A 19,944-nucleotide genomic window follows, 5' to 3' on the forward strand; every position below is an offset into this window, starting at 1 on the left:
TTCAATATGTCAGCATTTTAGTATTTACCCTTCCCTGTATTTGAAAGTTTAGAAAAATATGATTTAAAAATTTCTTGAATAAAATAAACATTTTTTATTACCCTTGGTCTTTCTCTCAACAGGTTAGCATTTAGTTATCTGATACCTTAATGGACTGAATAACAGCAATTCCTGTATCTGAGTTATTAAAATGTGTTTTTCAATTGCTTTCCAAAGGCTATGTCTGCTGTACTGTGTTGTGGCCCTGTTGCAGACAATGTTGGGCTTTCATCTGATGGCTATTTATACAAATGGCTGGATAATATTTTGGATTCACAAGATAAAAAGGTAATACAAGTAGTGTCAACATCACTTTGCAACTATTAGTGCCTCAAACAGATGTTTTAGTGAGTTTGCAGACAGATTTGCCTAAGTGCTCTACTGAAGCTCTAAGCTGTTTTAGTAGCGCAGGGTTTTGCACTGTCCTTCATGTGTATTCACCCTGTTGAGGAAGGTGGTCCCTAATCAGACCAGAGAAACAGAATGCAAGAGGAAAAGACAAGGGGTGAAGCACTGTATATTGTTTATAAACTGATCAACTATGTTAACTTGTAGTAATAAGTCAGGTCTTCCACAAATTTAAAGGAGATGAGATTTTGAGCATGAACTCTTGTGAGACTGTAGAGTTTCTTGGGGTCCTTTGGACTTAGTAAGACTAAACTTTTCATCTGAACAGTAAGGCAAGCTTTAAAGGTAGGACCTCTATTGCCCTATAATGCTAGGACTACATAAAATACAGCTCCTGTGGGCTACTTTGATTCCAGGGAAAGTCTCCATGCACATGTATCACTTGTATAGAATTCTTGCATGGGTTTAAATGCTTCTTTGTACCTAGTGCTTTCAGGGCAGTGTTTCAGTGCAAGACATAAAAATGGTAAATAGTTCAAACTAGCCTTGGAACTGAAGGGGAAAAAAAAGTCAGTAGATCTCTAGTTATTTGTGTCAATAATTTATGTGTGCAATTTGAACAGTAAACTGTGATAGAATGATCTGCTACCACTTTAGGCTATGGTGTCATTGGTTTTGGATGGAACAGATTTCATGTTCCCAAAGGTTTCAGGTTTCTTAAATAGTTGTTTTCCTATTTTATGCAATTTTGTACGTTGTTTTTTTTTTTCCTACATTTTTAAATATATATTTACTCTTCCCTAGGTTCACCAGCTAGGCTGTGAGGCAGTCATGCTGCTCTTGGAACTCAATCCTGACCAGAGTAACCTCATGTACTGGGCCGTTGACCGGTGTTACACAGGTTCCAAGCGGGTAGCAGCTGGCTGCTTTAAAGCCATAGCCAGTGTGTTCCAAAACAGGTACTACAGCATTTTCCAAAACTTTAAAACTTCCATTTTCAGTGTGCTTTTATGTAGAACTGTGGGTTTTGCTTCCATAGAGAGAAAAGATCATCACTGTTTGTGTGTCTGTGTTCCAAGAGAAACTTCTCAAAATGTTATTATATTATATTCTTGTAAATTAAACTTAAATAAATTCAAATCTTAAAAAACCAAATGTAATTTTATTTTTTCATACTTGCCATTTTTTCCTAGGGATTACCAGTGTGATACAGTGACCCTCCTGAATCTGATACTATTTAAAGCAGCCGATTCTACTAGGGCTATCTATGAAGTTGCTATGCAACTATTGCAGGTTTGTAAGCTAATTCTGATTATTATTTTTTTCTTTTAAAATAAGGCTAGTCCTATACACTTAAAAAAATCTGGTTTTGTTTGGTTGTCTTCAGTGATGAAATAAGTGTTGTTTTTTTTCTTCTCTATTTTAGTACATAGTTAAACCAGATTCTTACCTGGCACAAATATACTTTCCTGAAAGTCTACCTGTTTCCATGCTCTCAAGATCTGTATTTTCATAATACCTGCTTTTTTAAGAAACAACCTAAATCAGGACTCTCTTGATTTGGCCCTGAAACAGGGTGATATACAGGTCCATATGTTCAAAAGCACTTCAGAGAGAAGCAAATTGCTTCCTGAGCCTTTGCTGTCTGCTGGGGTAGCAGTCAGTTTTCTGATCTTTGCAAAATTACCAAACATTTTTTCATCTGTCCATGTGGAAAGATGACAGTGAAACTCTTGTTACCCATTTAATTTACTTTTGTATAGTCCTTTCTGAGATCATTTAGGGGTAAGCTTCCTTAGCATTAGTGTTTAAAAATCTGTGCTGATAGTAGCTCAGACCTTAAGTCTTGGAATTTTTTTCAAAGGTTGTTTTGGTCAGCTAAATTCAACAGTGAAGTCCTCACTGAAATCACACTCTTATTGCTACATTATCCCCATCTTTCTTCTCAAGTGGACACAACGTCTTAAGATCAGCCCAAACTGATTTTTAAAGTGTCAGAGTGCTTTAGCCTCCTGCTGCATCTCTACCACATCAAAGATTGTGTTGTTCCAATCTATGTCTCATCTATGAGCAAAAATTGGTATTGTTTGGAAATGCAAATGTTAAATAGTATTTCACATTTCATTATAGATAAATTTGTATTTAAGATGGTATTTTTTGGAAGCAGATTTTGGAACTTTATTGCTGGAAACTCATCAAGTGGAATGTATCTTAGCTAGTCTTCTATTAATTTACCACAGGGTTAGCAAATGCTGTAGGTGTATGGAGATCTGCACTGATAAGAAACATTAAATGAGAATAGATATATGAATTTAAGAAATGATTTTTGTATAAGAATTTCTACAGTAGCTCTATAATTAGCTTCAAATTCTGAACATTACTGTTGTAGATTTTGGAACCGAAGATGTTCCGTTACGCTCACAAACTGGAAGTTCAGCGGATGGATGGGGTTTTGGGACAGCCTTCTCCTTTACCACATTTGTATTCTATGTCATATTATCAACTGTCAGAAGAATTAGCAAGGACTTATCCTGAGCTGACACTTGCTATCTTCTCAGGTACGATTTTAAAACAAAACAAAAAACTTCATCAAGTCAAAAGCATTGTACAAAACGTGTCATTCTTATTTTTTAATAACTGATTTATATGTAATTAATTAAAATCAGGACAACAACATCATCATATCAAATAGAGACAAGAAAGCCTACTAAGTGACAGTTTTTTGTTCACTTGTGTTTGAAATATATTCAAGATGAAAGAACATCAAAAATACTTTTACTGACTTTGTAATAACCATGGAAAATCACATTATAGAAATAATTTGCAATTTAAAAAAATTGTTCTTTCATTGTTCTGTCTAGTGTGTTATTTACTCTAGTTTGCTTAAATACATTATTCTATAGCATTTTTAAACAATTGCAGAGTAATAACCTCTTACATCAGTTTTAAAAACAAAACCTACTATGACTAATCTAAGGAAGAACAAATCATAAGAGTTTTTTGCCAAACTTGGTGCATTTTTTTTATGCAATAGGTTTTTCAGTTCCCTCCTTCAATTTGAGGAATATATGTACACATACACTGACACACACACACACACATATATATGCATATTAATATGATTTTTCAACATACTGTTTGTCAGCAGTGTCTTCAGTTAGCTCTGCTGAAGACCCCCCATGGACTTTATCATTATGAAATTACACTAGTCAGCTAAACAAAAAAAAATGCATCTGTATCAGCATTCCCTTATATCAGTATGGTGTGCTAGGCTCATGACTGTTGTTATCACCAAGCCAGTTCTCATTATTGATTTGGAATTCATATATGTACCTAATTTTTGAATGGCAGAAGTAAGTCAGAGAATCCAAACAGCTCACCCATCTGGGAGACAGGTGATGCTGCATTATCTGCTGCCATGGATGAACAATATTGAGTTGGTGGACTTGAAACCTTTGCCAACCATTCGTCGGCAAGATGAAGATGAAGAAGATTCTTTGAAAGACAGAGAAATGATGGTGAACAGTAGGCGATGGCTGCGAGGAGAAGGCTGGGGATCACCACAGGCTACAGCTATGGTTCTGAACAATCTGATGTACATGACTGCAAAGGTAAAATTAATTACTTACATGCTTGTTTCAGTGGATTGTTCTGTTTAGGATGCAGGAAAATACTGTTCAGAGATACTATGTCACCAAGCTTTTAAGAGTTACCGTTCATATTTGTGGAGGTGCTTTGTATACCCAAACTATACCTTATAATTTTGAGGTATTCCAAGAAATATGTAATATGTAACATTAATGTTATAGTAATTGCTATGTATAGTGACAGTATATAACTAATGTTTTGCAATATAGCTGTCTAGCTGTATAGAGAATACCTAACTGCCTGTATACCTATTATCTCAAAGTGGAGTTCTGGAACCTTTCTTGATAGCAGAGCATGATTGACTCTCCTTCTTCCTATCATAGCTACTTCCAACAGAGGAGTATTGCTCACATGCAGTGCTCCTGTCAATGGAGAAATCCCACTGATGAGAGATCATGTTTTGAACTGTCAATTAAAAGTTCTTGTCAGTGTGTGGTCCATGGAGTTTTATTCAGTATTGTCAGCAACTGGGAGACTGGGTCTCTGTTAAATTTTACAGAATTGTTAGAGTTGAAAGGGAGCTCAGGAGATCATCAGGACCAACCCCCTTGCCAAGGGAGCATGTTACACAGGAACTTGTCTAGGTGGGTTTTTGGTCTCCAGAGAAGGAGGCTTCACGACCTCCCTCAGCAGCCTGTTCCAGTGCTCTGCCACCCTCTATGGAAAGAAATTCTTCTCCATGTTGGAGTGGAACTTCTTGTGTGTTAGTGTATGCCCATTGCTCTTGTCCTGTCCCTGGGCACTGCCATAAAGAGTCTGGCACCATTCCCTTGGCCTTTGGGATATTAATATGCATTAATGAGACGCCCCTCTCAGTCTTCTCTAGACTAAGAAGGCCCAGCTTCCTCAGTCTAATGTATTATATATCAATGAGAATATAGTACGTACACATATCTTTAGATATATTTTTATATAATTATATCTATAAAAGAAAAAGCTATTTCCAGAGTATGTTTTTAAAAATACATGTGAAATCATCATTCTGGAACATTAAAAAGGCAACAGTTTCCTACAAGATTTATGTCTCTTTTCTAGAGCCTGTTTCACTTGATCAGTATAGATAATGTTCTCTGATGAAGTTTTCAGGACATACATTTATTTTGTTTTCTAGTATGGTGATGAAGTGGCTTGGTCAGAAATAGAAAATGTCTGGACTACTTTGGCAGACAGCTGGCCAAAGAATCTGAAAATAATTTTGCACTTCTTGATCAGTATTTGTGGAGTGAACAGTGAACCCAGCCTTTTGCCTTATGTGAGTATGTGACAGATCTCTCATTGGTGCTTACTGATATTTTAAATATTAGTATGTCTAGCAGCAAAGATCACCAAATAAAAATGTGAGGTAGGATTTATAGTATTAAAATCTCCACCCTGTATTTTATTACCACTAATTCTATGAATAAATCAAATTCAGTTCTGCTTGCATTACTTTGGACATCTATGTCAAAATTACAGAATCTATTTGTCAATCAATTAAATCAATTTGTCATTCATGGAATGAATGTAGGACTGTATGAAGGCCATAGATATTTTTAGTGATTAAATAATAAAAAATGTAAAAGAGTTACTAAAATTCTACATATGTCTTAGCATTTTATTTTCTTTTGTCATAAAAAGAAATCTTAAGAGTTTGATAGCTAAACTTAGATTAATTTTATTAAAAGTACACACTGAACAATATTTTCCCATGCTATAATTTAATATATTCCTAAAAAGCAGACAGATTATACAGGAAAACAAAGCTTTAGTTATACCCTGTAGAGCATAATTTTTTCATGACCAGTATTATACCAAAAAACCCCAGCAACCCTCCCAAGCACCCTCAAAACCAATTTTATTTTATGTAAAAATGTATGTGAGAGCGCTGCAGGATAGCATGAAGAAAAATATGATAATATGCAGGAAGAGAAATAGTATAGAACAGAACTGTGAAATATCAAAAAGAAGTTATATCAGAATACATTCGTTCCAGTGTTGATCTCAGGTGCTGCTAAAACCTTTGTAAGAAAATCTTTTGCTTAAATCATTTTCAGAAGACATACTTTCAAACTTTACTGTCAGACGACTGGAACTCAAAAGATTTGCTTCTTACTGTCGTGATATATTTCCCATGCTTCCTGCTATTGTTAGCTGGGAAAGCAACTTTGGTTGCTTTTGGAACTAAAGTTTCATGTATTGTCACTGGCAGTGCAGGTAGATACTGATTCTAACAAGTTGTGGTATTCAAATATCTTTTTATAAAAATATATATATATATTTATATGTGTGTTTTTTATGGCAGGTAAAGAAAGTAATTGTTTATTTGGGTAGAGACAAAACAATGCAACTACTAGAAGAGCTGGTGAGTGAACTTCAGCTTACGGATCCTGTCAGTTCAGGAGTCACCCATATGGACAATCCACCGTATTACCGCATTACATCCAGTTACAAAATCCCCTCTGTCACCTCAGGTAAGCATTTACTGACTTAAGGAATTTGAACTGTTATTATTGTTAGTTATAAGCATGCTGCTATCAATCAGTTAATGCTACTGGAGTGCATTTGGAAATATTCAATAGGAGTGCAAGGTTCTATTTCTAAAAATAAGGTTAAAAGTTTGTTTTACAAGACCTGCAGGTTTTGGTGTACCCAGAGTTCTTCCTGAAGAACATCTGATAAGTTCACAAGGGATGGGTTTGTCTTAATATGTGCATCAGACTTAGTCTGTGTTCAGAGACTTTGCACTGTTTACCCTCACTATATGACTTTTATGTCTAGTCAGTAAAACCATGGGGAAAATGTGTATAATTTTAAATCCATCTAAGTTGTTCCTGTTACATACTGCATCCATAGGAATTGTTTCAAGAGGATTTAAGTTCACTTACTTAGGAAAATTTATCTAGAAATTATTAGCAATAGATCAATCATCAAAAACCCCCCAGAGTGCTGAAAATACCAAGTGTCTACCTCATGCTTCAATCCAAGAACATGCTGGGGAAAAGCAGTCTTGTTTTGGTGGAGTATCCATCTGTCAAATTGAGCTGCAAAAGACACGGCTGTGGGGAGGGTATCTAAGCAAGGCCTTAACTTTTGTGCTGCAAATTTGTCAATACTATGAAGCAGCCTGGACCTATCACATGGTGGTATCTGGATCACAAGGTGAATGCATTGGCACTTGTTCTTGGAAGCGTTTAAAAAATATTTTAAAAATTTTGGGGCTCTTGCGCTTAATGTAATTTAGAATAGCAAAGGTTGGTAGGGTGCAAAATTGCTTCCAGCTGGGGCTGTCAGTTCAGTGTGATGCCTGCAAATTTTTCCTAAAAGAAAATTGTTTAAAGTGTCACCACAGGCTATTCGGTTTTAATCCTTAATCTTCTTGTGGTTTGAATTAACTGGATAATAAGGTCCAACTACATTTTACAGATTACTATGAGGTGTCTAATACAGGAAAAGGGGAAATAGGTCTCTAGATACTGCTTAAAAATTTTCTACTTAATTTACTTTGAAGAGTTAGAGATTCCTGGAATAGATAATTCTTTTTCTGGTTAGTGAAATTATGGTAGCAGCTCACAGTCCTTTATTGCACGTGAAAGTAGTTTGTATAGCTCAGTTTGTATTTGTGCCAATTGCTGTAGAATAAACCTGATTAGGGCTCTGGACAAGGACCAGTAAATAAGGGTGATCTTGTAGTGCTTAAGGCTAGTTTTCCATTTTATTGACCAACCTTTTTCCTTGTCCATAATTCACAGGTACCACTTCTAGCAGCAATACAATGGTGGCTCCCACAGATGGCAACCCTGACAGTAAACATATGAAAGACAGTATTGAAGAGAAGTAAGTATCTCCTCAAAGAGCAGTTATTAGTTGAATGACAGGAATTCCTTCTAGGTACTTTAAATACTCCTATCTCAGCGGCTCCAGGTATGTCTTCATTGCAGAGATTACATTCCATGTAATGTCATGCATGTCAACAGAACTGGAATACTATTTGGGATTAACAGTAGCAGCCTCAATTGTAGTTTAAACGCCAGGTCAGGCATTGTATTGCTTACAGCTATATTGTCATTGGTGCCTAAAGTAGGTACTATTACACTGGACTGTGTGTGTTCACATGAGAACAATTGTACTGTAAGGTGGGGTTGGTGAGACACTGGAACACGTTGCCCAGAAACGTGGATGCCCCATCTCTGGAAGTGTTCAAGGCCAGGCTGGATAGGGCTCTAAGCAACCTGGTGTAGTGGAAGGTGTTCCTGCCCATGGCAGGGGGGTTGGAACCAGATGATCTTTAAGGTCCCTTCCAATCCAAGTAATTATGTGATTTTATGACTTGCAGATTGGTTTATTACCTCACTGGAAATGAACAGCGCCTATGTGTTGCTAGTTTATTTTCTTTAACTGGGGTATTTGGATGAGTGGTATGTATCAAGATACCTTACAGCTAACTTTAAAAGAGATTTCTCCCTCCCTAATTTTTGAGCTATTTAAACATAATCTTTTGGAGAAATTTGGCAGACACTGACTGAGGCTGGTGGAAAGCAAACAGTTGATATAGACTTGGTCAGGCTGTGTACTTGAAGCTCAGCAGTAACTGACTGTGGGCATGCTGTCATTTTGTGTTAATGTGGATTGCTAACCTTCAAGTGAAAAGGGAGTGGAGACTGTAATTAGCATGAGCAAAAGTGTGCACATATGCCGTTACTGTAGAGTAGCAGCTATGTTGTAAGTTCACAAATAAGTTTCTGACAACTTGTTTGGGAGCTTTAATAATTACAGTTCCGATATAATTTCCCAGTTGGACACTTTCTTTCCTTCCCTAGGATAATTATGTCAATATAATTAGAATAGTAAATATTGGTGAAGGCAACCCCAATACTTAAATTAAATTGGGGTGAGCTGTATGATAGTAAATCACAGAAACCTGGAATGCAAGGTGTCATTCAGAATTTGGCCTAGCAAGGCACAGACAAGTAGTTGGCTGCTATGGGGGTCACATATGGATTTCCTTATTTTGTTCAAGAGTGAGAAGAACTTATGTAAAATGGTAACAAATATTTTAATGTGCTTAAATGTTAGTGAAAATGATGGAACAGAAATACAATTTTTAGTGGATAATCTCTTTGAATCCCCTTCTCTGGTGTTGCTTAAGTAGGTATGTCTTACATGGCTGAGGTGCTTTGGCATCATGTCTATTATCCTTGTAAGATGAATTGTTTTCTGTAAAGGAGTTTTACTGAAATACAGTTTTACTGAGAGACCCTGATTAATGTTTGTCACGGAGTGTCAGTTATTAATTCTGCTTTATTTGCACCTACAGCTACGCACACCTAGACATCTACAGCGGGTTGAACAGCAACTTAAACCGCCAGCACCACAGACTGGAATCTCGCTACAGCAGCAGCTCTGGAGGATCATACGAAGAGGAAAAAAGTAATATTCTTTATTTTAAAATATTTCTATGAATAGCACACAGAATTTTCACAAGTTAATACTTCTGAAGGTTGTGGAACATAAAGAAATGAGCATATTATCAGTGTTTTAAGCCTATTAAAAATCAGGGTTCTTTAAATCTTCCTCCATCTTATTACTTATGCTATTGAAGTCTAGCATACATTTGACTGCAATAAAATATTCAAGGAAGATAATATGCTTTATTCTTTCTGTTGTCCTCTGGAATGAGTTGTGAACATCTTCCTAAATGAAATGGTTTTACTCTATTTCCTTTGACAGTTAGGCACAAGAAACAGAGGCGAGCAGGATGAAGATGAGATTTTTAAAAAGGTGATGAAAAATAAGTTTTTTAAAAAAATTACAAGTAATTGTTCTTTTAAAGGATAGCATTCCTTGGGTTATTTACAAAAAAAGGTACTAAACTTTTTTGAAACTATAGCAAAAGAAAAGGTTCTCTTTATGTACATCTAATTTCCAAGATTGTTCTGAAAATGTGTTTTGGGTTATTTTTTGTGATCTATATTTGGGTTTTTTTCTGAGATGCAGAGGTATGGAAAGAGGTAAAAATTTCTTCCGAAACTCCATTATGTGTTTGGAAAGATTTTCTTAACAGAGGCTTATTAACTATGGCCACTTTTTTGCCAATGCCTAAGATGCAAATCACCACAGCAGTGTTGCGGGAAGCAATACAGATCATGCAATCAGGCAAAAATGAGGGCAGTAAATGATGTGTTACATTAGTGGGTTCTCTATGCTTGGTCAGAGGAGTTGTTTGACTGAAACTCTTGTTTCAGCTAACAGGTTGTTAGTAATTTAAATTACTTTGTACTTCACCCTGCATGGGATAATCAGATATATTTCAGTCGTGGAAGTGGTCCCACAGACTTAGGTTTCACTCATTTTTTTATTTTTATTGATTTTACTACTGGTGTTTGGGTATGTTACAGCACACAGTACAACACTGCCTTTTCCTTAATTTTCTTGTGTGACTGAACAACAGGAGGTGAACTTCTGCATTTGAGCTTTAGATGTCAGTATGGAACCTATCCTGCCCATGCTGTATTGAAGCAACAAGAGACCATTAGGATCTTCTAATGCAATCTTCAATGACTGATTCTTTGCACACTGTGAAGATTAGAGTGAATGTGTGGTTCTTACTCCTTCTCTCAAGGAGATGAAACCTAATGTCCTCTATAGAGATTGTTGTAAGGGCTGGACATACTAAGGCAGAATCTGCTAAACTTTGGGTCAGTGACAGGTTAGTGGCTTCTGGTCAGCCAGAGTTTATTACTGCAGGGATAGGGGTTATCCAGAATCACAGCTGCAGTCAGTTTTGGATTTGTTTGAGGTTTGTGATAGCAGCAGTGAGTATCCTGAACTAGATGGTATTTCGCATGTTCCACCCGTAAGGAGTTTGTCACTTCCAGTGGAGAAGGTGATAACGAGCTGGTAGTGTGAACACCTGAAACTTCTGCAGCTATCCTTCCAAACAGAGCTGGTACAATTGAACTGTTCAGGCAGTTTCCTTGTTTCTTGTCTTGACTGATAGTTCTGAAGTCCAAAACAACTTTTAAGCCAGAAAAATATTTTGAGTGTGTTAACACAGTGTGCTCTCATACCAAAGAGCTGATGCTTTTCTTGCGCTTTTGAAGCTTGCTAAGTAAAAAACTAAATGTCTTTCTCTGCTTTCTGAGCAGTAACTTTTATCAATCAACCAGTGGGATTGGGCTATGCTGTTGTAATAGTGGCGATTTCCAAGTTACCCATGGATCAGGCCGGCATTATCTGGCAGATAGTACTGGTGGGGTTTTGCTGTGAGACCTATAAAGATGTGCTCTTGAGGAATACTTCCTTAGCTTATAATGAAATGCTCTTCAAGATGAGTTCATTTGAATCTTAGGACCCAGCCTTAATTAACTCTCTATCTGGCATGAGGTTTGAAATTCAAAGAAATTACATCAGATCACTTTGCCTTTTATCACAAGATTTATGAACCTATTCAAAAACATCTTACTCTGTTATGTGTGTAACTTCTGTAGAATCATCCTTATATTAACAGAAATAACATTTTTTTCTTTTAAAAAAATGTGTCCAACTACTAATGTTTACAGCTGGCTCCCCTTCCCCTCTCGTAGATTTCAACTTTTCAAGAATTTAAAAGCATTTCTTCAGAAGACTGTAACATACAGAAATATGCATTGTAAATATATTTCTGGTTTAACTTTCTGTTGCTTAGGTGATTCAATGCCTCTGTATTCCAACTGGCGGTTGAAGGTGATGGAGCACAATCAAGGAGAGCCTCTTCCTTTCCCACCTTCTGGAGGTTGCTGGTCACCGCTGGTGGATTACTTGCCTGAAACTTCTCCTCCGGGCATGTCACTTCACAGGTAGCTGTTTTGGTAATGCCAATGGCAGTTGATTATGTTTTCTTTTGTGTTGCACAAATACAGTAATTTGAAGATAGTAGATTTAAGGGCAGTTGATAATAGATTTGTTTTCTGTGGGTTTACTCACAGGTCTAGCAATTTAAGATTACTCAAGTTTTTAATCTGGAGGATTAAAGTGTTTCTGTTTTTATGAGTGTTCATCTTTTCCCTTATAACACAGTTTTGTGAATGTTTATAGACTGAAGAACACGTTAGAAGCATATGAAGCTCTTTTCAGCTCTTCATGAAGTTCTTGTTACATTCTTCTGACATTCTTCTATTTTTTTTTTGTTTTAGATGCAATATAGCAGTGATTCTTTTGACTGATTTGATAGTTGACCACAGTGTAAAGGTGGAATGGGGAGGATACTTGCATCTTTTGCTTCATGCAATTTTTATAGGTAATTAACTCACAGAAATACTTATAGTAACTTGAAGAATTCTTAGCTGTTTTTTGATATTTAAATTAATTTTTGCCATTGTATTGAAATCCCATTAATTTGATAATATTTACAGTATTTTTAAAAATTCAATTAAATGTCTTTCAGCTTAATTAGTATAATTAAAACTTTTTGGAGTTGTTTTAAGGCACTTTGTTTAGGAGTCACTTTTACCTCTTGTAGAAGACACAGTAAAATTCAATGTTTTCCTTTCTGTTTCTAAATGTAATGATTTTCATACAGAGCACAAATGAAATTCTTAGTTAAAATTGCATTGTATTTTAACCTTGCATGGGATTATCAGATATATTTAGTCTGATCAACATACAGTTTGTTAAATTATATGCTGTTGTTTCTATATTGAAACATTGAAAAAATATATTGTTTAGAGAATTCTATATCAGTTCCTTGGTAAAGTATAACAGACTAATTTGAATACTGCTATTTTTCAAATAATGTAATTCAACATGCCCTTGGAATATCATAAAACCTTGCTGTTTTCCTTTTGTGTTAGGTTTTGACCATGGTCACCCTGAAGTCTATGAGCATTGTAAACGACTACTTTTGCATCTACTGATAGTGATGGGCTCTGGCAGTAATGTCCAGTCTGTTGCTTCTGTCCTGCTCAGAAACAGAGAGTTCAATGAGTCCAGGGTGCTTACTGTCAAGCAAACTGCCCATTTAGATTACACTTTCACAGGTATGGTTTTGATTTATTACATGTTGCCTGTTAAAATTACATGAGAAGTTATCTCTTCTTACAGGCATTATTAAGATTCCTGTTGTTTGTAATATTTTCCTGAGGCCTTGGCATTAAAATGTATTTCTTTGGATTTTAATGAAGTCAAAATTAATAGTTCTCATTGGCACTTTATGCTTATTCATTAAAGTAGGGAGCACACTTGTATGATGAATAGTAGTGGAAATCAAAGAGGGAGCTCTATGTTTTGGAACTTTATTACAGCAGTTTTCCCGATGCCTTTGAAAATAAAAACCAAGAAGATACATCTCTTACTAGTTTATAGCAAGTTAAAATTTCCAAGTTTTGTCAGCTGTGATTGTATTCTTTATTGGCTATCAGAATAGTTTTTTTAGATACTACTTTTAAATATTCCCCTTAACCTTACCATATTGTAATTATACAGTATACTTAATTTTTCTATGTATCTCTTTATGAAGGGAATATTCTGATGGTGAGACTCTATTGTAGCTTCTATGGGAATATTTCTTTGTGGTTTTCTTTAATTTAGTATTTCATATTATTTCAGTAGGTGGCAGCATATTGCCATACAGTTGTTTGTTCTCTTTTGTTCACATCAGCAATGGTTTTATTATTTAGCAAAAGTAGTTGTCTAATTTGTGAATTTGGTTTTTTGTAGCAATGAGGAATTAAATTCCACTGTGTATAGTGGAAGGATTGTTTTATAAGAATCTGTTCAGCAGAACTTTAATGGTTCATGTACACAGTGGCATATACAAACCATTCCCTTCCTAATCTTTAAGGGTTTGGATAAAACTCTCTGAACATGACACAATAAAAACAAAGATGTTTGATAGAAACTAGAATGAGGTCAACATCAAACATTTCCAGCTAGGGATTAGGATTACAGGTATGCATGCCTAGCATAAGGTTGAACAAGCTAATTTTAAACTTTATTTGAGCTGGCTAAGCTCAAATACCCCAGTCCAAACTCTGTGATTCTGTAGGGAAAATCTGTGGTAGGTCAGTGAGTCTTAAGCTTATTTAAATACAAGTGTTACAGTCAAAGGCCCTGCCAGTTTTCCTTAGTAGTTTAGTTTCCCTCAGCCCTTCATAGATGGATAGAAGGGCAATGTGAGGAGTCACTGCAGTTGTATTTTATTGCCACGTGGTTCTTGATCTGGAAGAGAAAAATCTTCTAGCTGCAAGATTAAACTGACTTCAGAGAAACTTTGTGCAGCCACGGGGGTTCTGCTTAGAGTCCATTCACTAGATAATACTTAGTGTTCACTGGTTTCAAGTACTGTGAGTTACTCTGGGACTGGGTTTTACCAAAAAAAGTCTGCTCATTAGTAAGAAATTGTCTTTATAATTTTTTTAATTAAGTTGAGATTCCTCAGAAGCTGATGAGCTCTGATACTATTAGTACAAAATCAAGGGTAATACAGGAGTTTTAAAAAGGGATCTAGCAGTTCTCAATTAAAGTTCATATAAGTTATGTGAAGAATTTGCATATATAAGACTTGTTGATTTCATTGAAATTATTGCATCCATTAATTTATTCTCTTTTAAGTATTCTCATTATATTTACTAAATTATTGATCTTTTTAGAGGGCTATTTTTTCTTTTTATATATTTAATATTAACTGTCAGCGTAAAAGTGCATAATCATCTTGTTTCAATTTCAGCAGGTGTTCATGATTTTATACCTGATTACCAGCCCTCCCCAATGACAGACTCAGGGCTTAGTTCAAGTTCTACCTCTTCTAGCATCAGTTTAGGAAATACAAGTGCTGCCATTTCTCAACTGCACACCACAATCCTCAATGAGGTTGACATTTCAGTAGAGCAGGATGAAAAAGTGAAAACTCTTATAGAATTTATTACCTCAAGGTAAGATTTCAGTTTTTATTTTTGTCAAGATTTTTTTGAAAAATGGCAAACCTCTATTTAGCATCAGGTTGTCTAATTCTGTCTCTGTTTTATCACCAGTAAATGTTTTTATGTGATGCACATATGAAAAGCTCTAACTTTTCAACACTTCTGGAGAATTTTGACCATCCTTTCAAGACTTGTCTGTTTAAAAGTATTTTGCCATGTTTTACTCTGAATTAGGGCAGGAATACATTGAGATGATTAGAGAGCTGCAAGATTTGTGTGCAGTTTAGGGGATTACCTAGTAGTAGACAGCTGAGTATTCAAAAATGATGAATTTTTTGCACAGGACACCAGTAAAATCATCCGCATTTGTGCACTTTGTATGGTAGTTTATATTAAGGTCTCAAGATGGTGTTAATCTGAAATCCTACCTGTTTCTCCATGCTTTGGTACTTTTGCTTTACTTCAGCCTAAATTTATAATAGTGTGGCGTATCGATGGGAAGAAATGAAGTTAGGAAGTGCATAATGGTGGTAGTTTTACTGGTTCTTTCTTAGAGAACTAACTATTATATTGTAACTATACCAGAGAACATCTCTTCAATCTTCTTACCCACTTATTTCCATTGGAACTGATACACTGCTTTTCACTTTGTCTTAACTTCTTATATATTGTACAATATTGGTCAGTTGTCAAAATTCTTTCTGATTCGTGCCTGCACTACTAGATGGTTTCTTTTATGTGGTACATTGTAGATTCTTTTGCAATTAGCCTTATGGTTTAAATTTCATTTAAATAATATTAAGGACAAAAGCTGCATTTTATATTCTGTTTACTCTATTTTTATATTTTTTAGGAAAAGAGGCCCACTTTGGAATCATGAAGACGTTTCAGCCAAGAACCCTAATATAAAGAGTGCTGAACAGTTAACCGTGTTTTTAAAGCATGTGGTATCTATATTTAAACAGTCTAGCTCAGGTATGTTAGAAAACAGACAATACATGATCGAATCTGCAAGACTGCAAACTAAATAAATATTTTTTAATGCATGCAAACACATAGATTATCAATAAAATCACTAGGAAATTACTGCTTCTAAATAATAGTTTTCTTGTATATTGCTCACTTCAGTTCATGTTTCTATTATGACAGATTTAAATATAACCTTTTAGGAATGAGATAAAACATCTTATTAATTTATTGTGAACATTTAATATTCTAATAATAAATGTTTTATTGTCTACAAGTATCTCTAGACTTAAGTATTTGGAATACATATTTATATTCCTGTGAAGATTTTTGAGCTTTATGCTTCTTGAGAAAAATGTAGAGAATGTAAGAATATTTTAAATTTGGGAATGACTTGCGCAATTTACTCTTCAGTAAATTCAAGTGGATTTGTTTTTTTATAAAGCAGAGTTGCTTGAATATTTATTTGCCTTAATAGGAGGATATCAATTGGAACATCGTCTCAGTGAAGTTGCTTTGCAAACTGCTCTTTCGTGCTCCTCTCGCCATTATGCTGGGAGGTCCTTTCAGATTTTCAGGGCTCTGAAGCAGCCTCTCACTCCATCTACACTTTCTGATGTTCTCTCCAGACTAGTAGAAACTGTTGGAGATGCAGGAGAAGAAGCTCAGGTATTTGAAATTTTGCCCCCACTTTATTAGAAAGCTAAGTCTGCATAAATGATGTGTGTGCATTATTAACAAAATTTGAAAGCACTGTTTTATTCAGTTGTTTTTTATTTTTAAGCATTTAAAATATAAAACAGTTTTAATTGTGGTACTTCCTGAATTTCACCTAATTAACTGAGGAAAAGTTGTGCACATGCTCTTCTACAGCAATAAGCTCTTTCAGAGAGTTTGATATGTTTTTTTTCCTGTAGACACCACCTCTTTCATTGTTAAGAGAATACTGGGATCAGCCATATAAGAAATTATTTTTGGGTTTTTTTGTTAAGAACTTTACCTGATAAAGTGTTAACAATCATTCAACTTAGTGTCATTGTACATCTTAAGAGTGAATCTAATCTTTTAATACTGTAAAATGAGTCTGAATGACTTCATCCTTCAATCCATCCTTAAAAACAAGGCAAACCAGAATTAATTCAGTAAATTCTTATAAATAAATTGAAGTTTTTTCTTGTCTTGAAGCTATACTGCTAAATTGAGCTGTCTTATGAGGATTGTGTTCTAATTTAAGCATGAAATAATTTAGTTAATGATACTGATTTTATATTTTCAAATTACTACTTAGTAGATTTTCTGTGATCTTCCTTGTGCATATTGCATAATTTATAATGGCTTGTGGCTTTCCCCAGGGTTTCGTCATAGAGCTGCTTTTGACTTTAGAATCTGCTATTGATACATTGGCTGAAACCATGAAACATTATGATCTGCTTTCTGCCCTTTCTCAGTAAGTTCTTTTATTAGTCAATCTTCATTATGCATTTTTGTACATTTAAATTATTAAAAATCTGTATTATAAATGTAATGAAATAATTTCTTGTCGTCTTTGCAGAATAGTTGTATCCATATAGCAAAATTGCTTGTTCTGGTATGTTTTTATCACTCTGCCTCAAGAAAAACTTGTAATAATCTTGATTTCCTGAAAAGAATATCTTATTGCCTTTCTGATTTACCCTCTTGGGTTCAATTTAATTTTGTGAAAAAGGTGTTCAAGGAGTTCCTAATGGCTCAGTTCTGAAATATTGTCTGTTCTTCTTAAACTTCTTGAATTTAAAGGCTCTTCAAATGTTGGTCTGTCTTAGGCCTCAAGTTTGTTGTCCCTATATAAGAGGTGTAAGTGAACAGTCTGAGTCATTAATGTGTCTCATGACAGTTTGAGTGGTTCCCTTGATGACTTTTTATCAAACTGAAAAAAAATCCCTAAATGTACAGACATCCGTATTTGTTTGACTTCCTTGCAAAGTTTTTGAAAACGCTGAGATTTCTGGGAATATGTTCAATTTCTTGGTATCAGAATACGAAAGTGTTGGGTTTCCTAGGTCAGATACCTCAGACAAATACATAGTAATAATTGTATTAATTCATTCATTTCCCTACTTCTATCACATCTTTAAATAAGTTGGGATGCTGGATCATCACTTACACATAATCTTTTACATGCTGTGGGCTAATTTTTCCAATTTTGCTGTAATTTTTATGGTATTCTGGATTGTAGCAAATAGATTTGGTAGAAAGATAACAGGATGCTGCAATCTTGTCTTTATAACAATAAAAGTACAGAAATCCTGTATTTACATGTATTATAATACTCTTAGGGTATTGAACCAGAGTATGTACTGCATGTGTATGTGATCAGTGTAACATCTTTCTTTCTACCCTTTTTCTAAATTCTTTGATATTGAAGTATTTTGCATGTAGCAATATGTAATACTGATTTTTGTTTTAGAACCTCATACCATGATTCTGTGATGGGAAACAAGTATGCAGCTAATAGGAAAAGCACTGGACAGATAAATCTAAGCACAAGTCCCATTAATAGTGGCAGTTGTTTGGGATACTACAGCAATACAAGGAGTAATTCCTTGAGACTGAATTTAATCAGCGAGCGGAGAGGCGACCGGCGACGGAGCAACACACTGGATATAATGGATGGAAGGATAAATCATGGTGGAAGTTTGGCAAGGACTAGAAGCCTTTCCTCCCTGAGAGAGGGAGGGATGTATGATGTGCAGCCCACTACTGACCCTGTCAACTTGATGGCCACCATATTTTGGATTGCAGCTTCGTTGCTGGAGTCAGATTATGAGTATGAATACCTTCTGGCTCTCAAGCTACTCAACAAGCTTCTTATTCACATGCCTCTGGATAAATCAGAGAGTCGGGAAAAGATAGAAGAGGTGCAGAATAAACTGAAATGGAATAACTTTCCAGGCCTTCAGCAGCTTTTTCTGAAAGGCTTTACTTCAGCTTCTACACAAGAAATGACAGTTCATCTGCTCAGTAAACTTATCACGATTTCCCGGCATGCTTTGGTGGATCCTTCTCAGTTAGCAGGTATCTTTAGTAAATATGTGATAAAAATACATTTTTTCATCAAATTAAGTGGAGTCAAAAATCAGTAGCAATTGTGCATTTGCCTTAAAGAAACACTTCCATTAAATGCTTTCTGCAGTTGTCCATATTACACTGCTACGTAGTGGGAATACGTTACAGACTATGATTATCTCACAAGCAAGACTGCATGTTAACTTTATGCATTGACTATCGTTTGCAAGTGAGTTTTAAGAGCTGTGTATTTTTTTTTATGGTCTTGTGCTAACTGGCTCAATTAGCACTATTTATACATTTTTAGAAACAATGTGATATAGTGCCTAAAACTATCCAGTTTCATGGTAGTTTTGCTTAATTGCTGCAGTGATGATTTTATTTTCATCATGCAATTTTATACCTAACACAGACATACCTACATACATTGTTCATACATACATACTTGGGAAAATGTATGTGTATATATAATTTATATATCTTTGTGAAAGTATGAGTCATGCTGTCAGAATTTTAAATACTGGCTAACTTAACAGTAAATTAAGTAATATTAAATACCTTAAGGGCTCATATAACTTTGTTTATGTATGTGTTTAGGATTTCCCCTAAATATCTTGTGCCTACTTCCTCATCTGATACAACATTTTGATAACCCAACTCAGTTTTGTAAAGAAACAGCTGACAGGATAGCAAAGGTATGTAACATGATGCTTGGAGAAGTATCCAGGAGGATAAATATCAGCATTGTTTCTGTATTTTTGGGGTCTCTTATGTAATGCTTCTATGTGATTCTAATAGTAATATACACGTAACTATAAGAGGTCATATTTTAAAGATGTGATCTAGGCAAATTTATATAGCTGGACCTTGTATCAACCCCTGAGTTTGTCAGTGAAAAAACACATTTAGTTTACTCTGTAAAATTTAGATTTCAAGAACAAATTTTCTTACAAATTATATCAATTACTTTTTCTTATTTGTCTGATTTTTCTACTCGTGATTTTGAATGTCAACCTAATCACAT

General features: G+C 35.1%; 1 protein-coding gene across 16 annotated transcripts in view; it reads left to right on the forward strand.

The window, feature by feature from the left end:
- The window catches only part of FRYL (FRY like transcription coactivator), a 168,517-nt gene that overhangs the window by 113,120 nt on the left and 35,453 nt on the right, over positions 1-19,944 (forward strand). For 13 of the 16 annotated variants that reach the window (XM_053974833.1, XM_053974837.1, XM_053974834.1 and 10 more), the window contains 18 exons: positions 217-327; positions 1,192-1,346; positions 1,581-1,680; positions 2,777-2,945; positions 3,739-3,998; positions 5,147-5,287; positions 6,317-6,485; positions 7,764-7,848; positions 9,329-9,441; positions 11,699-11,849; positions 12,186-12,289; positions 12,843-13,028; positions 14,717-14,921; positions 15,763-15,884; positions 16,354-16,544; positions 17,228-17,322; positions 18,322-18,929; positions 19,518-19,615. In XM_053974833.1, coding sequence (XP_053830808.1) covers positions 217-327; positions 1,192-1,346; positions 1,581-1,680; positions 2,777-2,945; positions 3,739-3,998; positions 5,147-5,287; positions 6,317-6,485; positions 7,764-7,848; positions 9,329-9,441; positions 11,699-11,849; positions 12,186-12,289; positions 12,843-13,028; positions 14,717-14,921; positions 15,763-15,884; positions 16,354-16,544; positions 17,228-17,322; positions 18,322-18,929; positions 19,518-19,615 — 3,063 coding nt within the window. The remainder of the gene's footprint in view (positions 1-216; positions 328-1,191; positions 1,347-1,580; positions 1,681-2,776; positions 2,946-3,738; positions 3,999-5,146; positions 5,288-6,316; positions 6,486-7,763; positions 7,849-9,328; positions 9,442-11,698; positions 11,850-12,185; positions 12,290-12,842; positions 13,029-14,716; positions 14,922-15,762; positions 15,885-16,353; positions 16,545-17,227; positions 17,323-18,321; positions 18,930-19,517; positions 19,616-19,944) is intronic. The other 3 variants (XM_053974827.1, XM_053974842.1, XM_053974841.1) reach the window with 1 other exon arrangement.

The sequence above is a fragment of the Vidua macroura genome, chromosome 4 (genome assembly GCF_024509145.1).
Source record: "Vidua macroura isolate BioBank_ID:100142 chromosome 4, ASM2450914v1, whole genome shotgun sequence".
In the NCBI taxonomy this organism is placed as follows: Eukaryota; Metazoa; Chordata; class Aves; order Passeriformes; family Viduidae; genus Vidua; species Vidua macroura.